We start from the raw sequence: 20,134 nt of genomic DNA, 5'->3' as shown, positions 1-20,134 counted from the left end.
AGAGCGTCTCGCTGCAGCCTGCTGTGGACATCCAACCCCGCCCACATCCAAGCGTGACGTCACAAGCCACGCCTGTGTCCAAATACGTCACATACCTATTATTTTGCACCAGGAAAAAGCATCGACAAGAAGATAAGCCTAATTGTTTGCAAACCGAAGCAAAAGAAGTTTGCTGTGTTGGTAAGTAAAAAAAAAACATCTTTTGTCTTTAGGAAGACTTAAAACGTTGACAACTTGAATGTTTGTGGGCATATGTAAACAACAGTTCAGCATGCTTATGTGTTTTGAACTGTACACAGGCACGTTATTACTTAGATATCACTAACATATATATATATATATATATATATATATATATATATGTATGCGTGTTTGTTTGTTTGTTTGTGTGTGTGCGTGTTTGTGTGTGTGTGTGTGTGTGTGTGTGTGCGTGTGTGTGTGTGTGTTATCCAGCAAGAAGTGAAATGATGTGGTTCCTCAACCAAGATACTGTGGAAGGGTAACGTTACTGTGATCAGTGTCATTAAAATATCATGTGTGTGGGGAGAGATGAATACATATGTGAGAGGGATAGAGTGTGTATATGAGTAGGTAAGAGTGTTATTTAGCTATTATAAAAAAAGGGTTATTAAAAAAATTGCACATTCAGTTAGTTCATTTTATGTCACAAAAAACAGTGCACTATATATTTATTAGTGCACTGATTCTTACAACATATAATGAATGTTGAGTTAATGTGCAATTTTTTTATAACACTCATCTCACCCACTCACAGATATGTACTTACCACCCCACACACACACACACACAAAAACACTCACTCACATACAGATGATATTTTTAATGATATACACTGATCACAGTACCCTTGCACAGTAACTTGGTTGAGCAACCACATCATTTCACTATGAATTGCAGGATAACTCTGTGTTTGTGACATATTATCTTTGTATTATTCTATATGAATGGAAAGATCACATAATGATTGTCAATCTTTGTCATGTTTTACAGCATTCTACACATTTTTGTTCCTAGCCTGATGCAGAGCAGTTCTGTCGGGATGAGGTGTTCCTGCTGCAGTTTCATCAGTAAAGAAAGGTCTGGAGGAATGGTGGGAGCATTTCTCTAGATACTGTAGTGATTGGTTTTTGTGGTTTAAAATCATAAATATTCTTGTATGCAAAATGATGAGGTAAATACTATTTAGTATGACAAATATTTAGTGGACCAACACACATGTATTCTGTATTTTTCCCATATCTCCAATCTTACATCGAAAAGAAATGTACAGGAAGATATTGTCTTCGTTCTGAGGACTTATTATTATTATCTGTCCCTCAAGTCCGGACTGAACTGGGAAAAGGGGCGTTTAAGTATGCGGCCCCCTGCACTTGGAATCAGCTGCAAAATGTCCTGATTCTTAAGGAGCCAGTTTCATTGGTTGATTTTAAAATGCTTTTAAACAACATGGCAGCTACACAAACTGGCTGTAGATGTTATGACTGACTCAGTTATGACGGACGATCCTTGTTGTTGTTTATCGCTTGCGATAATATGTGAAATTCTGATTTCTTTTAACTTTATAATTATTTATTACTTGTATAAATTGTTATATGTTGATGTTATATGTTACATGTTTTTATGTCTGCAACCTTGTTAATTGTGCTGTTGCCTGTCTTGGCCAGGACGCTCTTGGAAAAGAGATTTTTAATCTCAATGAGTTTTATTCTGGTTAAATAAAGGTAATAATAATAATAATAATTTTTAACAGGAGTGCCAAGAGGACATAAAGTGGAAGTTTTTAAGAGACATTGGCCCAGTGTTGTGCTGGATACAGAGTCACCGTGAGTTATTCTGTGGGGAGGTGAAAGGGCCTGCTTTACTCCAGATGGATGGTAAAAATCAACAAAATGCCATCAAAGACTACCTGGGGTCGAATCAGATGAAGCAAGAGATGTCTTTTTATTCATCTCTCAGGACCTGCAGTGGGACATTCACATTCACACTCTCCAAGAGCTGTACTTATCCAGAGTGAGCAAAAGGGCTGGTAAAATCACTCTGGACCCCTCACATCCAGCACACTCCCTCTTTGAACTGTTACGGTCTGGTCGATGCTACAGAGCTCTGAGCACCAGAACGACCAGACACAGGAACAGTTTCTTCCCTTAGGCCATATCTACCTCACAAACAGTTAAATGTTCTCCCCACTGTGCAATAAAACATGTGCAATACCAAATTATCCATACTTATATTTATTATACATATGTTTTTGATTTAATATATCATACATCTATCCACATTCCCTTGCATAATTTGTATATAGCACATCTGTACAATACAATATTCTGATTGTTTGAGCATCTGCAGGAGCTGGACACATTCATATCAAATTGTGTTGCTGAACAAGGCTTGAAAGTCCATGCCATGTTTCTGTGAATAATCTAACAAGGCAAGGAATCTCTCTGTGTAGCTCATGTATGTCTGTGTACTGCATTTCAAGAACTGTTTATCTGATCATTCAGCTGTTCATTTATGATAGTTGAAACATATCTCTTATAGAACATATTTTTTTGTAAAAAAATGTATTTAGTTATTTTTGTAAAATAATAAATATAAAAATACCTAAAGAATCAAGGGATGTCTGTTTATTCATCTTTAAATATGTGGAGGATCTGGACACACTTCATATGAAGTTTTGTTGATGAACAAGGCCTGAATGTCAATGTCATGTTACTTGTTATAATTTATCAAAGCAAGCAATCTCTGTTCAGCAAATGTATGTGTCTCCTACTGCATACTGTATGTAGAACTGTCAATCCTTTCATTCAAATGTTAACACTTGATGATAAGTGGAACAACACAACTTTATAAAATTAAATGACGATTATAAATTATAACAATGTGTTGTGACTTTTACAATAACGTCTTTATAAAATTAAATGATGATTATAAATTATAACAATGTGTTGTGACTTTTACAATAACGTCTTTATAAAATTAAATGACAATTATAAATTATAACAATGTGTTGTGACTTTTACAATAACGTCTTTATAAAATTAAATGATGATTATAATTTATAACAATGTGTTGTGACTTTTACAATAACAAAATCTAATTATCCCTTTTAAATTTGATAAATCTAAAAGGTGTCTTAGGTAGTTTAAAATCGATAGTAATAAATGAGAATTTATCTCATTACAATAAGGTTGAATAAGGTAAGGTGTAAAGGTTTTTTATTACAATTAGCCTAATTTAATCAACCTTAATCATTTAATCAAATTTAAGTGTTTTACAGGCTCTTGTGATGAGAAATCAGCTCTGTACATTAGACATATTAAATATATTACATTTAAGTTGTGCCATTTTAGCCTAGACATCCTTTAAATAAATAAGAAAACGTGTATTAGTAAAACGAAAGGCAACATTATTTTATTTAGATCCCAGAAACTGCTGTAAATTGCTTGGACAAAACGTTACTTCCGGGTTTCACGGGGAATAACAAGAGGTGACGTATGTTATAGGGCGTGGTTTCTGACGTAACGTTTTGACGTGGGCGTGACTGTATTGGTATGGGCGTGGCTTGTGACGGCACACTTGGATGTGGGCGGGGTTGGATGTCCACCGCAGGATGCAGCGAGCCCTACTTGGAAGACTACCCCAAACTGGCAGAAACTGGGACTGTGCTAGAAATTGGATCCGGTGACATTTTATAAGATTGATTTGATCATTTAATAATGGAGAATCATCATTATAATATCTATCTATCTATCTATCTATCTATCTATCTATCTATCTATCTATCTATCTATCTATCTATCTATCTATCTAATTCCTAAAATCTAAAAATAACATCATGTCATCCTTCATTTTCAATATATAATTCTCTCTCTCTCTCTCTCTCTCTCTCTCTCTCTCTCTCTCTCTCTCTCTCTCTCTATCTATCTATCTATCTATATATGATTCTCCATTATAAAATGATTGATCATTAGTTCCCTAATGTACGGTTTTTATTATATTGTATGTATTTTTTATTCATTTATTTATTGTGTTTTATTTATTATATTTTACGTATTTTGTTTTATTCATTTACTGTGTTATTTATTTATGTTTTATTATTTTTCTTTCATTAATTTATTCATTATGTCATTGTTTTATTCATGTATTTATTATATATTATTTGTTGTTTATTATTTAGCTTTTTTTGGTTTTGCTTATTGTTTTAATTGTAATTGTAATTTAATTGTGTTTTATTTATTAATACGTTTATTTATTTATCATACTTTTATATTTTATTTATTATATTTTATTTATTTATTTATTATAAGCAGATAAAATAAGTACAATAAATGAATTTCACAAAGTTTTTTTGGTCAATAAAGGTAAAAAGTTATCTCAGTGACCTTAAATTTTTGCTGAATATAGGCAAGGCAAGTTAATGAAAATATATTTAAACACATAATATATAAGCTTAAACAGAAATTACATTAAAATATTACCATAAATGCTTGTCAGTACACTCGGTAGTATACTTTAGCCATATCTCAAAGGAAGTTCAATCTGAATATTAATTTCTTAATTATAGGATATTATAGGATAACCAATATAATAATATAATTAATATATAATAATAATATAATATGCTATGATTTTATTATTAAAACATCATTATCATTTATTCTAAGCAGATATAATATGTAAAATAGTGTCGTATGTGTCATTAATAAACACAAAAAGTGCAATAGGCTTACTTTGCCCAAGTGAATTTCATAAATCTCAAATTCAGGTTTGTCTCAACAAAGGAAAATAATCTTACTCACCTTTAATTCTTGCCAAATATAAATTAAGATAGACTTAAATATATCCTTCATGAAATCATAATATTAGTAGTTTCTAAAATATATATGAACTGATATTATAAGTTTAACGCTAACGTACAGATTTGAACAGATGAGGAAACTTCACAACATTTGGTTACTGATAAATAGTTAAGATCCCTAAAAAAACTACAACACCCAGCTTTACTGTGGTCGCGTTTATATGACGTCACATGCGCGCGACCGTTCGGAAACGATTTTGTTCACAGATCTTTAATATGTGACTTAAAGCGTTTCCACGAGATATATAATCAACGCCCCTCCCCCCCCCGGTTAGTTTATTTTTAGTTAATATCAGTGTGATGAATGTAGGCAGAAAATGTTTATGCCGAGATCTCTGAAGCTCAAGAGAGCCCCAGAGTCCCATCAGAACCCCAAAAGAAGCAAAGCGACGCCCGAAGACACTGCTTCTACATCTCCATCTGACACCTGTCCTCCAGAGGAGACTGTAAATATAGAAAAAGAGGAGGAACCCAGTCATATAGAGACTGAAGACGCAGAGGAACCAGTGAAGTCCTTCAAGAAGAACCAGAGATGGCCAGAGCCTGGAGAACCTGTGTGTGTCATGTGCGGTCGATATGGAGAATACATCTGCGATAAAACAGACAACGATGTCTGTAGCCTGGAGTGTAAAGCTAGTCATCTGGCTAAAATGTGCTTGGATTTCGGAGAGAAGGTGTTTTCTAAAGATCTCCAGGAGGGTTCAGAGAGCTCTAGTGCAGCAGACTCTGAGCAGAGTTACTCTTACAAGGAGGATGTTTTCATATCTGAACTGACTGAGGAGCAGGTTGAGAGAGTTAAAACCGAGCTGGCCATAGTGGCCGCTGGCAGTGAGGTCTGTAGACCCATTATAGAGTTCGAACACTGTCACTTTCCCACAGCGCTCAGGCTCAACCTGAAGAAGGCCGGCTATGAGGCTCCCACTCCCGTCCAGATGCAGATGCTGCCTGTTGCTCTGAGAGGCAGAGATGTGATTGCTTCTGCAGATACAGGCTCTGGAAAGACGGTCGCCTTCCTTCTTCCAGTGGTCATGCATGCTCTCCAGGTAAATATACTCCAGGCTGAGTACTGATTAATGTAGCCTACAGAATATCTTGAGTAGTGCTACATGGCAGTAATAAATGAAATGTTATAATTGAGGATATATATATATAGAGAGAGAGAGAGAGAAATATATATATATAAAATTCAATTTAGATAGATAGATATTGCGACAGACACATTTATTTATTTTAGGTGTATTTTGGGATAATGATTTATATATTTTATGGATTAATAGAAATAGATATGTTGATTTGATTCTTTTTGATTTAGTGAAGAAAATTAAGGATGGCATCATTTTTAAAATTGTAGCATTTTATAATTTAATAAAAAAATATAGATTGATATAGATATGTAGATATATTGATAGATATGTAGATATTGTTTTCTCAAATTTAAAAGTGTATAATTTTATTTATTTATCATTTTATGATCTTTTTTATATATTATATTTTTATTCTTTTTGATTGAATAAAGAATATAAAAGATGACGATAGATAGATAGATAGATAGATAGATAGATAGATAGAATTATAATTCAATATTCAATTATATTTCTGACTGCTTTATAATTCCAGTGTGCTTCCTCTGAAAAGTTCATAAACAGAATGCTTAGTTCAGATGAGGATCATTTTTATATAAAACTCAAAAGCTGAAACGGCACATTAAAGTTAGATAATTATATAATAATTAGATGAATTATTTATGTGTTCCTTGTTTTCTTGTGAATGATATTTGAATTTCTCACATCAGTTTGTGCTCATTTTGATTTTCCAGAGCCAAACTGCTTCTCCGTCTTGCCCCCTGTGTCTCATCCTGACCCCGACCAGAGAGCTGGCCATCCAGATAGAGAAGCAGACGAAAGAGCTGGTGATGGGTCTGCCCAACATGAGAACTGCTCTTCTGGTGGGGGGGATGCCTTTACCCCCTCAGCTGCATCGACTCAAGCAGAACATCAAGGTACTTGTTGGTTAGTAATGTTTGTTGATAAAGAGTTTTATCAGAAACCATCCCCTTATTTGTGTGCACTTCCATTGTCCAGATAGTAATAGCCACTCCAGGACGCCTTCTGGAGATCCTGAAACAGAAGGCTGTCCGGCTGGATAACGTCAGGGTCATTGTGGTTGATGAGGTATTGATTGATTGACTGATTGATTGTTTTTTATTTATTTATTTATTGTTTAATTTTATTTATTGTTTATTTGTTTGTTTTATTTATTTATTGCATTTATTTATTTATTGTATTGTATCGTTTACATTTTATTCATTGTTTATTTATTTATTGCATTTATGTATTGTATTGTTTACATTTTATTCATTGTTTATTTATTTATTGCATTTATTTATGTATTGTGTTTTAATTATGGTTTTATTTACTGTTTTATGTATTGTTTTTATTTATTTATTTACATTTAATTATTTTATTTATTTATTATATTTGATGTATTTATTTATTGTGTTTTATTTACTATATTTTATGTATTTTGTTTATTCATTTAATGTTATTTATGTTTTATACATTATTTATGTTTTATTATTTTTCATTCATTCATTGTTTTATTCATGTATTTATTATATTTTATTTATTTGTTGTTTATTTAATTTTTTTGGTTTTACTTATTGTTTTAATTGTGTATTTATTTATTAATACATGTATTATTTATCATTCTTTTATCTTTTATTTATTATATTTATGTATTTATTTTTACTATATTTTATAGTTTTACTTGCTATATTTAATGTATTTTATGTTTTATTCATTTACGGTTCATATTTATGTTTTTTACATTATTTATGTTTTATTATTCATTCATTCATCTATTCATGTATTATATTTTATTTATTTGTTGTTTATTATTTAGTTTTTTGGTTTTACTTAGTTTTAATTGTATATTTATTTATTATTTAATTTATTTATTTATCATTCTTTTATGTTTTATTTATTATTTTTTATATTTTTAATCAGTGTTATTAATCATATCATTCTCAAAAACTTAAAAGGCAGATACCATGCTGAAGATGGGATTTCAGCAACAGGTTCTTGAAGTTTTGGAGCAGGTCCCTGAAGAGCATCAGACGCTGTTGACGTCAGCCACCATTCCCACAGGAACAGAGCAGCTAGCGGCCCGTCTCACCCGCGATCCCGTGAGCATTACCATCGGTCAGAAGAACCAACCCTGCGCCAACGTCCGTCAGATAGTCCTCTGGGTGGAGGAGCCGTCAAAGAAAAAGAAGCTTTTCGAGATTTTAAATGTAAGTACTGTAGAAACCACTTTCAAAAATTGATGCAGATTACTTGCATGTGTTATTGTATTTTGGTGTTATGTACAATTCATCTGTAACAACAGGAAGTTGATTTAAAAAACATTCAGGTTTAAATACAAAATAATCTAAATTGAAAGCTTCTGTCGACTACTTTGTTGACAGAAATGCAGTTAGAGTGGAAGTCTATAGGGCAATATTTGCCCTTCTCTCCAGAGGAAATGGGTGGGTCCTCAAATGGCTTTGCTCCAGGAAAACTAGCTCTTACTAGAGACGGAGAGCAGGAAATGGAGCATTTATAAATCACAGGCCGTGGAAATAAAATTACTGCCCCCAGGAAATTGTAAATATACAATTTGTATATTTATATTAAAATGTATAATAATACTTTTATATATATTTAACATTTTAGAACAATTGTCCACCAGAAATTGTAAATAACTAATAAATATGAGTCTTTATTTAATATTATATTTAATATTTTAGAACAATTGTCCATCAGAAATATGAAATAACATAAATGGCAAATATGACTTCATGAATATGAAATAGATCAAAATTAATAAACAATTCTTTATTAATAATATATTTAATAATGTAGAATAATTATCCATTAATATGAAATGACATTTGATAAATCATATTTGTAAATACGAATATATAAAAAAAACTGTATTAATATTATTACGTTTTAAACTGAAATGTCCGTAAAACATATATTAACACAGTTGATAAATATGAATTCATAAATATTAAAGAAATGTTTTAAATATTATTGTACCTTACAAACTGTTTATAAATATTGGAATTAAACACTTTTTTTTTTTTTTACTGTGAATTAAAACTAAAATATAACATGAATGGCACATATTTTTGGGTTTGTTTTCATTAGAATATTATCTACGTTGTGATTTGTGTGTGTGTGTGTGTGTGTGTGTGTGTGTGTGTGTGTGCTCACAGGACAGAAAGCTCTACCAGCCACCAGTAGTTGTGTTTGTGGACTGTAAACTTGGGGCCGATTTGCTGTGTGAAGCTGTGCAAAAGGTCATGGGATTAAAAGCAGTCGCTATCCACTCCGACAAGCTGCAGTGGGAACGCAACAAAATTGTAAAGGTAATAAAAATAAATTATTTTATATTTAATATTTTTTTATTATTTGTCCATTTAAAATGAGACATAAGAATTATGAATTCATGCATAAATAAATGAGTATGTATTAAATATTGATGTTTTTAGGGTCTTCTCGAGGGCCAGTTTGAAGTGGTGGTCAGCACTGGGATTCTTGGTAGAGGACTGGACCTGGTCAATGTGAAGCTGGTAGTGAACTTTGACATGCCAGCTAACATGGATGAATATGTTCATCAGGTATGACGTGCTTCACAAATACACATACACACTGCTGCTTCTCATTTCTTTTCACGACACACTATGACTCTTTCAGATTGGTCGAGCGGGTCGACTGGGCCACAGAGGCACCGCCATCACTTTCATGAATAACAACAACAAGCGTCTGTTTCTGGACATTGTGACCAGAGTGAAACCCACGGGCTCCATCCTGCCGCCACAGCTCCTCAACTCGCCACATCTGCACGAACAGCAGAGGAGAGCCAGACAGAGGAGCAGCCGCGCACAGGAAGTCATCGTATCCAAGAGCAACCTCATCGACATCATCAGGAAGCATGACAAAAGATCTGCCAACAAATAACAAGCAGAGATATTTATTAGTAAATGTTTTGTTGGTGCTTTTGTAATTTGTATTTTCAATAAACGCTACAAGTGAATGAAGAAATGGTCTCTTCTGATAATTGAAAAAAAATGGATATTCTAATTTTCTGAGATACTGAATTTGGGACTTTCATTAGTTGTCAGTTATAATCATCAAAATTAAAGGAATTAAACATTTGAAATATATCAGTCTGTGTGTAATGAATGAGTCTAATATACAAGTTTCACTTTTTGAATGGTATTACTGAAATAAATTAACTTTTTCATGATATTATAATTTTATGACCAGCACACGTATGTATATATACACACATATATACACACACACAGTATATGTATATAAACTAAAGACAGTGTATATAAAACTATTGATAAAAATATCACTCTCACACACTTTTTTCGGCTGAAACCACTCGTTCTTGTTCGGCACCCGTGTAACTCAATGAGACACTGCCATCTGTCGGTAGATGAGCGTTACTACGCACCTTTGCGTCAAACTGAGCAGACCAATCACAGCACGCCTCCAGGTTTTGAATTAAAGCGGCAGTATGGCGGACAGCGAGTTGTTGTTGTTTTTGACGCTTTGAGGCGGAGTTCAGTCTGTTACTTTCTTACCGTTGGAGCGGCAACGCTAGAAGAAGAAAGGACTGCGGTTTTTAATCCATAAACAAAATTACTTTTAATCGTTTACAAAACAGGATATCAACACTTCCATGGGTTCACGTAAACATGTATTTTTAGGTCATTTGACAAGTTATTCACCTCGTTATTATACAACGATTACATTTGTGGACTGAAGTACATGTGCGACAATTTTAAGACAGTCAAAGTCCTGTTTTTGGACCCATACAATGATGGATGGATCGAAAGAAGGAGAGACCAATTCATCTTTTAATAAAACCAAAGTAGTAAACAGGACTCATGTGGTCTCAGCACTCCCAAAATGTGGAGAAAACACATTCAAAACACCATCCTCTGGTGTCAGACTCACTCTTCAGAGAAAACCCAGCAGCAGAACCCCTGCAAACCACCATGAAGAAAGCACACAGGAGAACCAAAGAGGAGAGAAACGCCTGACCCTTCAGCGCCGGACCAGAACAGGATCCATAGACAGAGCCAAAGTCCTGAAAGAACCCAATCCAGCAAGAGAGACCCACGAAACCATCACAACTACTGGGAAAACCTCATGGGGTGCTCACAAAACAAGCTCTGAGAAGGTCAGTGCCACCCATGAGGAGGTTAAAACCGTTTCGACACCTACAAGAAGAACCCAGTTTGAGAAATTAAGCGTCAAGAGAGATGTCTTTGAGAGGCTGGCTGGTAAAGATGCAGCTAGACACACAACTGCAGCAAGACAGCTGCGCACTGACACCATGAGATCAACATGTGGAGCAGGTGGCGAGAGGGCTCAGATTGGTGGTTTAAATAGGCACATGACACCCTCAGCACAGATGAGGAGACCTCCGGGCCTAATGAGCTCCACAGCTCATGGAGGAACCAGTGCTTCTAGAGCTGCTCCTGCTGAAGGACATGCTCCTCTTGAAGCTGTGAGCAGAACAAGTGCTCCACGACCTCAAGAGCTGAAGATGGAGAACAGCGCGGTCACTGTCGCAGTTCGAGTTAGACCCTTCAGTTCAAGGTAAGAAATGTTTTTAAACTTTTATTTTGGCAGCATGTTGTTTTGAGGCAAATTTTTGTGTACAAATCTGTTTACGTGAAAAAATCAAATGTCTAAACCTAATTAGACTGAATTAAAAATTAATGAAAATCTCAAGAGATATATCTAACTATGTAACTGTATATGTGTGTATAATTTATTTGATTTACAATTTATTCCATAATATTTGTTTTATGCAACCCTGTTATTGCATGATTTCCCCTTTTGTTAAAAAAATATATATATGAAATTGTGACACCCATGTAATGACATTATTTGGACCTGTTTTCAATCAGAGCTGAAAGACAATAATTATTAATAATTATTTTTTCTTCATTTTTATGCGCATTGTAATTTTGACGTCATTCATTAGTCTTAATTGTTTAACCCTTTTATGTAATTTAGTTTAAAGAAAAATATCAAACAAATATTGTTTCTCGTTTTTGGCAAATATTATTTTGGAAATGAATAAATTATCACTAATTATAAATCAACAGCGGTCCAACAGTCAATCAACCCTGTTACCCATTCTGATGTATTCTATTTAAAATAATCTCTTTTCTACTTACTATTTATTTTAAAATATTTATTTATTTATTTTATTTTTTGTGTTTTTGAAAAAAAAAAAAAAAAAAAAAAAAAAAAAAAATATATATATATATATATATATATATATATATATATATATATATATATATATATATATATATATATATATTTTTTTTTTTTTTAAATATTTTATTAATATCGTTATATTTTAATATTATTGTGCAAAGTGCCACTTACTTGTACTAAAAGCTTGGCTTTTTTTGTTTTTTTGTGCGTCCAAAGGGAGAAGAATGAGAAAACCCGTCAGGTGATCTTCATGAACCACCAAGAAACTGTTGTGCAGCATCCAGATACTAAACAAAACTACACATTTACATTTGACTTCTCTTTTTGCTCTCTCAATGAATCGAATGCAAGTTTTGCCAGTCAGCAGATGGTTTATGAAAAACTGGCTCGGCCCTTGCTTGAAAGAGCATTTGAGGGATTTAACACGTGTCTTTTTGCATACGGCCAAACAGGTTCTGGAAAGTCCTACACGTAAGTGACGATTCTCTTTGAAACCACATTGTTTTTTTTAAATAAATGTAGTAATAATAATAACTATTCAGAATCAGATCAATATTTTTAAAGTGCCGTTTTGGATGTTTTCTAGTATGATGGGTTTTGGTGAAGAGGGTGGCGTTATTCCCAGATTCTGCGAGGAACTTTTCTCAAGATTGTCCAGAGCTGCAACCAAAGAGGTTACTGCCCCATATGATGATTCTTCATTTATAATTTGTGATTGAATTATAAGTAGAGCTTGTTTGACCGTTCTAAATGCAGGTTTATTTATATTCAAGATCTCCTGCCATCTGGAGATGAGCTATTTTGAGGTGTACAATGAGAAAATCCACGATTTGCTGGTGGCAAAGGACGACATAAACCAGAAGAAAATGCCTGTAAGTGCAACAACTCCGTAAAACATATGAAATGTTACAAATGTCTCGTAGTTTATTTTGTCTTCCACGGGGAAGTCGTGGCCTAATGGTTAGAGAGTCGGACTTGTAATCGAAAAGTTGCGGGTTCGAGTCCCCGGCCGGCAGGAATTGTAGGTGGGGGGAGTGAATGTCCAGCGCTCTCTCCACCCTCAATACCACGACTGCAGGGCTTGACGCTTACCTTTTCCTCAAGGAGCACATGTGCTCCTAAGTCCAAAAATTTAGGAGCGCATTAAAAAAATTTAGGGGCGCAATGCAAATTTTTCAAATTAGGTGTTTTAGCTTAATAAGGGGTTACAAAGAGACATTTACAAGCACAATTATTTAATTTATCAGAAAGTACACAAGGTTTTTAAATAATTTTACTTCAGACACTATTTAATAGGCTAATTATGTAATTAGTTATAATCCTATTAAACTGTGTCGGTATACAATTTTCACAATAATCATTGAAGCTTTTGTCACGGTATATGTTTTTGTTTTTAAATCACAATATATAATTTCTAAGTGAAAAAAAAGTGTTGTCCACCTAACAGGTTAAATAACTTTATTAAACATAATTTACTAAAAGACTTTTATAAAAAATACATAAAAATATAAAGTAAACAAGTGTTTCAAGATTAGAGTGCAAAAGATTGTTCAAATGAACGAAAGAACAATAGGTAAGTAAGGTCCCATTTGTTAACATTAAAGCAGGTTAACATTAACTAAAAATGTGCAATAGCTAATTGTTGCAGTAGTTAATATTCATTAATAAAAAATACAACTATGTTAGTTAATGTTAGCTCCATTGAATTATATTAAGACAACTTTTGATTTTATAATGTATTATTAAAAGTTGAAATTAAGATAGCATTATTAATAAATGCAGTCATTGTTTTTTTCATGTTAACTAATGGAACTTGTGTTACTGAACAATAATAACGAATCAGTCGTTGATATATAGATAGGCCCACTGTTCTCTATTATAGATCAGTGGATGGGCCATGTTTTAGCTTAGAAACAATGTTTGAAAATAAATAGCTCATTAAGTCTTTAAGTAAGAAATATTTGATGCTATTGTGAAGACTAAAGCGAATATAAATATCTAAATGACTGTGAAACATTATTTACACAGTTTTAGGAAAGTAGCGCAGCTGATTTGTTTACTGGGTTACCGGGGTAACGGCAGCGCCCTCTAGTGGCGAATGCGCGTCATTCAGCGCGTCTTCACTTTAACTCGCTCCGCTTTTCTTCTCATCTGTGCTCATTTAAATTAAACCGTTGCCTTTTTAAAGTTCTAAAGTAATCATATGAGGCTGCATCGCAATTTTTCCATAAATAAACAGAATAAATTAATACGTTTGTTATAGGCTACTGTATAAGTTAGGCTGTTTTGTATTTTGTTTTGTATTCGCACTTGTGCTCCTAAATACATTTTCCAGTTCGCACACATCTATTTTTAGTCGCAAATGCGAGTGAAATGCTCGCACTGTCGAGCCCTGGACTGAGGTGCCCTTGAGCAAGGCACCGAACCCCCAACTGCTCCCCGGGCGCCGCAGCATGGCTGCCCACTGCTCCGGGTGTGTGTTCACGGTGTGTGTGTGTGTGTGTGTGTGTGTGCGCATTTGTTCACTACTCACTGCTGTGTGTGTGCACTTGGATGGGTTAAACGCAGAGCACCAATTTCGAGTATGGGTCACCATACTTGACAATACGTCACGACTTATTGATCTGTTCAGCAATTCAGTCCTTTTCTTGCCTTTTCCAGCTGCGTGTGAGAGAACATCCTGTCTACGGGCCTTATGTTGCAGACCTGTCCACGTAAGCAAACATTTAATTTAAATGCCAGGATTACGATGGCCATGGAATTCTTTCTTTTCTTTTTTTTCGTCTTGTTTTGTTTTTGTTATTTTACACTTTTTTTTTTAATTTAGTTTTTTGTTTATTTTGTGTTTTTTGTTGTTATTTTATGTTGTTTTTTTATTTTGTTTTGTTGTTTTTGTATTTTATCTTATGATGTTTTTTTAGGTCATTTAGTTGTCTTGTGGTTTTTTTATGTTATTGTTTTTTGTTTTGTTATTTTATGTTGTTTTTTGTTTTATTTAATTTTATTTTAGTTTTTGGTTTTGATTTCTTTTCTTTTGTTGTGTTGTGTGTTTTTTTTAATTTTATTTTAATTAATTTTATTTTTTGTTTTGTGCCTCTGTCAAGATTCAAGAGTTTTTATTTGTAATCACTAATCTCTATGCTCTCTTTCAGGAACGTAGTCACATCTTATGCTGATATTCAGGTAATTTAAGGTGTCTGTTCACTTTTTTACATTCATTACATATTACATTCATTACATATGTTCACACACCATCAATTAAATTTTCCCTCTCCCATCTTCACAGACATGGCTTGCACTCGGTAACAAACAGAGAGCCACGGCCGCCACCGGCATGAACGATAAAAGCTCCAGATCACACTCTGTTTTCACTCTGGTCATGACACAAACTAAAGTAAGACTCTCAGATTTATTTGCAGTGAGATGCTATTTTTACTTCAGCCAACATATGAATAATTTAATGATGCGTTTATGATAGTTATAGATATATGATGGTGTTTTCATGTGCACTTTCATGTGCACAGACGGAGTTGGTGGAGGAAGAGGAGCACGATCACTGCATCACCAGCCGGATAAATCTGGTGGATTTGGCAGGAAGTGAGCGCTGTACTTCAGCCCAGACCAGTGGAGACCGGCTCAGGGTAATCCAGCATGCAGTAGCTCTGTTTATCCTGTGTCATGATTACTCCCAGTACATTCTGCTGCTTACTGTTCTGTACGTGTTAACCCTCTGGCCCTCTTCGTTTAGGAGTCACACTTGCCTTCTTCGCGGTCAAAAGTGACCGAAGCCTTGAAATGTAACTTTTTCTCTTTTTTTCAGGAAAATCAATGTAATATATTTTTGTTCAATAATATTTTTTTATTATTATTTATGATTTTGAGGGAATTTTATGATACTATGCGATATTTATACAATTTTAATGAGCTATTTTTTTCCATTGGAATTCATATGTATTTTTTTATTTATTTTTTTACTATTTTTTAATAAATGCAATATTTCACATTAAAATAGTGAAGGCATTTAAAATCCTTTTTTTTAAAGTGAGAATTGGGCCATCTGAAGGCATTAAAAATAAAAACTTATGTAATGTTGTAATGTTGTTCTTGTATTAGCACCCTATATAGATATATACAGAGGCTTTTGGATTCCTGTTGTTTATTAGACATAATTTTCTTAATTTTTTTAGGTTTTGCATTTAGATATATCTCTAGACATTCTAAAAGATTAGATGAGGTGAGGCACAAGCCGCGGAGGGACCAGCCGTTGAGGCACGAGCCGCGCAGGGACCAGCTCTGCAGTCACCAACCCTAAAATTGTCTTACCAGCTAATTTCTCTGTGTGCGTGTGTGCGCATGTGTGGGTGTCTATTTTGCACTCCTGATATTCCAGACAGTCACCACTTGATTGCTGCACACTTTTTTTCTGACCGGTGACTGATTTGTAGTTTGTACCACCAAAAGATTCACTGACTTTTCACATTTTTTCGTATTTCCCATTCATTTCCTATGTCGGTCATTTTTGACCGCGAAGAAGTCAAGTGTGACTATTTTTTTTTGACCCTTTAACATATCTAAATCATGTCCATGATTTTTTTGTGTTCATATTGCTAATGTGACAGAAGTCACCAAGTGTCATCTCATTCTGATGAAGCTAAGATTTTTAAAATTTCAAAATATAAAATTTGTAGGTCAAAAATGACCGAAGAAGGCCAGACAGCAGTGAATTGGATTGTAATAGTTTACTAAATAATGCAATACATCATTAAATCTGACATATTTGTAATGTGAATTTAATTTTTTTTTCCCAGGAGGGAGCGAGTATCAACAAGTCTCTGCTCACGCTGGGAAAGGTGATCTCATCACTCTCAGAACAGACTCAGAGCAGAAAGAAAGTCTTCACCCCATACAGAGAGTCAGTGCTCACATGGTGAGAAGCTTTTGCTTATGAATTTGTATTGATTTATTTTATATTTCATTGCAGTTTTGTTAATTTGAATTAAAACAACAACACAGCTTCAGCAATACAATACATTTCCAAGGCCCTGATGTCAAGGGATTTTAGTGTGATTTTTATTTAATTGAATTAATTACCCCACCCATTCATACCTAGAAAATACACAGAAATGATTTTCTTTCTTTTTCTCTAGTTGTTAGAGGAAATACTCTTTGTTAGAGTAAACTATAAAATGATTGGTTAATATTATTGCCATTATTGATAATATTAATAAATAATATAATTTTTATTACATAGTATTATTTTAAAAAATAAAATTTTATTTTTCTAATATAATAATAAAATAGAATTATATTCAATTTCTGTAGTTACATTACATACATTACTGTTGTTGTTGTTGTTATTACATAAATGTAATGTTTATAAAGTAATTGCATAAATATAATAATTAGAAATGTTATTATACATTGTCTTTATTTTAGATGCGTCTATACATTTTATCATGTTTGTTTGCTCGACCAAAGTAGAAATAATTGTAGGAGTGCTGAAAATTACACAAAATAAAATAGAAAAAAAAACTAATATAATACAGTAATAGAATTATATTTATATTATTACATTTATGTAGTTAAATTATTAAATAAAATGTAACTTATTATTATTATTATATATCACATCAGTGTGGCCTTTGTTTACTCAGCAAAAAGGGCAAAATTGTTTCGGAAGTACAGCAAAATGACATAAAAATTAAATTTATAATTTCCCAAAATAGTAATTTAAATAAAAAAGGAATAAATAAACATTTAATGAAAGGTTGGGCACTAACAAAATGGGTACTGATGAATTGTGTACAATAATACCAGCCACATTTATAAAATGTTCATTAAATGTAAAATATGGCACAACATGCAGGAGTTTTTGCTGACAAAAGCAGCAGAAGTGCTCCATCTCCCTCTTGTGTTCAGGTTACTGAAGGAAAGCCTCGGTGGAAACTCCAAGACGGCCATGATCGCCACCCTGAGTCCTGCAGCCAGTAACATAGAGGAGAGCCTGAGCACGTTACGCTACGCCCAGCAGGCCCGTATGATCATTAACATCGCCAAAGTCAATGAGGACACCAACGCCAAACTGATCCGAGGTCAGGAACGGTTACAGCTCTGTATTCTGTCAGTCTGTCAGCTGTCATACTCGCCACACCTCTCCCCTAGAGGGCATCCGCAGTGATTTCTGTTCTGTACTGCCTCTGACAGGAATTAAAATGTCTGTTTTTTTACTTATGTTAAGTGGAGTTATTTTTTATATATATATATATATATACACACACACACATAATAATAATTATTAATATTATTGTATATTTTATTTTACTATTATTAAAATTTTGTGTATATATTCAATAATAATAATAATTATTATTATATATTTAATTTTACTATTATTTTATTTACATAGGTTATTTTTTTTTGTATATTATTAAGAATTTGTGGAATAACTCCTATTTGCTGAATCTCTGTGTCCAGAGCTGAAAGCAGAGGTGGATAAGCTCCGTGCGGCTCAGATGAGCTCTCAAGGCATTGAGCCAGAGAAAATGAGACTCTTTCAGCAAGAGATCTCCTCTCTTAAGACTAAACTCTCTCAACAGGAGCATGAAATGGCCGAGGCTCACAGGTGTGTGGATATAAACTACAAAACTCAGGGTTATGATTCGCATTATATATATATATATATATATATATATATGGTCAGTTTTGATTTGATTGACAACCTGTGGTCACTTTTAATCACTTTTATTTATATTGTTCAGCTTATTGACAGTAATCTATATAATCACTTTTTGTGTACTTTCTTTGTAATTACATAAAAGGCTGAATTGTTACTGCTGTTATTATCAACATTTAAATATAATAACAATACAATTTTATTAAAAAAAATAACTGTTTATATAATAGTTTAATTTATGTAAACTACAAACCAGATTCCAAAAAAGTTGGGACACTACAAATTGTGAATAAAAACAGAATGCAATGATGTGGAAGATTCAAATTTCAATATTTTATTCAGAATACAACATAGCTGACATATCAAATGTTTAAACTGAGAAAATGTATAATTTTAAGGGAAAAATAAGTTTATTTTAAATTTCATGGCATCAACACATCTCAAAAAAGTTGGGACAAGGCCATGTTTACCACTGTGTGGCATCCCCTCTTCTTTTTATAACAGTCTGCAAACGTCTGGGGACTGAGGAGACAAGTTGCTCAAGTTTAGGAATAGGAATGTTGTCCCATTCTTGTCTAATACAGGCTTCTAGTTGCTCAACTGTCTTAGGTCTTCGTTGTCGCATCTTCCTCTTTATGATGTGCCAAATGTTTTCTATGGGTGAAAGATCTGGACTGCAGGTTGGCCATTTCAGTACCCGGATCCTCCTTCTACGCAGCCATGATGTTGTAATTGATGCAGTATGTGGTCTGGCATTGTCATGTTGGAAAATGCAAGGTCTTCCCTGAAAGAGACAACGTCTGGATGGGAGCATATGTTGTTCTAGAACTTGGATATACCTTTCAGCATTGATGGTGCCTTTCCAGATGTGTAAGCTGCCCATGCCACACGCACTCATGCAACCCCATACCATCAGAGATGCAGGTTTCTGAACTGAGCGCTGATAACAACTTGGGTTGTCCTTGTCCTCTTTAGTCCGGATGACATGGCGTCCCAATTTTCCAAAAAGAACTTCAAATTTTGATTCGTCTGACCACAGAACAGTTTTCCACTTTGCCACAGTCTATTGTAAATAAGCCTTGGCCCAGAGAAAACACCTGCGCTTCTGGATCATGTTTAGATATGGCTTCTTTTTTGACCTATAGAGTTTTAGCTGGCAACGGCGAATGGCACTGTGGATTGTGTTCACCGACAATATTTTCTGGAAGTATTCCTGAGCCCATGTTGTGATTTCCATTACAGTAGCATTCCTGTATGTGATGCAGTGCCGCCTAAGGGCCTGAA

The 20,134-nt window shown here is 33.8% G+C and overlaps 2 protein-coding genes and 1 long non-coding RNA gene across 3 annotated transcripts in view; all 3 read left to right on the top strand.

Annotated features, from left to right (window-relative positions):
- The first annotated feature begins 74 nt into the window (after positions 1-74).
- LOC306875366 lies at positions 75-2,893 on the top strand. Its single transcript, XR_013784732.1, has 3 exons — positions 75-180; positions 1,012-1,111; positions 1,772-2,893. It is a non-coding gene; the product is annotated as an uncharacterized lncRNA (long non-coding RNA).
- A 2,115-nt stretch (positions 2,894-5,008) lies between these two features.
- Positions 5,009-10,084, top strand: LOC306874788 (putative ATP-dependent RNA helicase DDX59). The gene is made up of 7 exons (XM_079425034.1): positions 5,009-5,922; positions 6,696-6,878; positions 6,961-7,050; positions 7,920-8,171; positions 9,141-9,293; positions 9,417-9,545; positions 9,622-10,084. Exons 1-7 carry the CDS (start codon positions 5,197-5,199, stop codon positions 9,883-9,885), a joined length of 1,797 nt encoding a protein of 598 aa, XP_079281160.1. The 5' UTR covers positions 5,009-5,196; the 3' UTR covers positions 9,886-10,084.
- Positions 10,085-10,424: 340 nt separating this feature from the next.
- Positions 10,425-20,134, top strand: part of LOC306875480 (kinesin-like protein KIF14) — a 29,666-nt gene continuing 19,956 nt past the window's right edge. The window contains exons 1-11 of the mRNA XM_079426092.1: positions 10,425-11,544; positions 12,394-12,648; positions 12,764-12,851; positions 12,951-13,049; positions 14,839-14,891; positions 15,330-15,360; positions 15,464-15,571; positions 15,702-15,818; positions 16,986-17,104; positions 18,097-18,269; positions 18,652-18,799. Of these exons, the coding sequence (XP_079282218.1) occupies positions 10,757-11,544; positions 12,394-12,648; positions 12,764-12,851; positions 12,951-13,049; positions 14,839-14,891; positions 15,330-15,360; positions 15,464-15,571; positions 15,702-15,818; positions 16,986-17,104; positions 18,097-18,269; positions 18,652-18,799 (1,979 nt within the window). The 5' untranslated portion in view covers positions 10,425-10,756. The remainder of the gene's footprint in view (positions 11,545-12,393; positions 12,649-12,763; positions 12,852-12,950; positions 13,050-14,838; positions 14,892-15,329; positions 15,361-15,463; positions 15,572-15,701; positions 15,819-16,985; positions 17,105-18,096; positions 18,270-18,651; positions 18,800-20,134) is intronic.

This window comes from Barbus barbus (genome assembly GCF_936440315.1).
Source record: "Barbus barbus genome assembly, chromosome: 9".
Lineage (NCBI taxonomy): Eukaryota > Metazoa > Chordata > Actinopteri > Cypriniformes > Cyprinidae > Barbus > Barbus barbus.
Note: the sequence above shows the minus strand (reverse complement) of the source record. Positions and strands in the feature narration are given on the sequence as shown.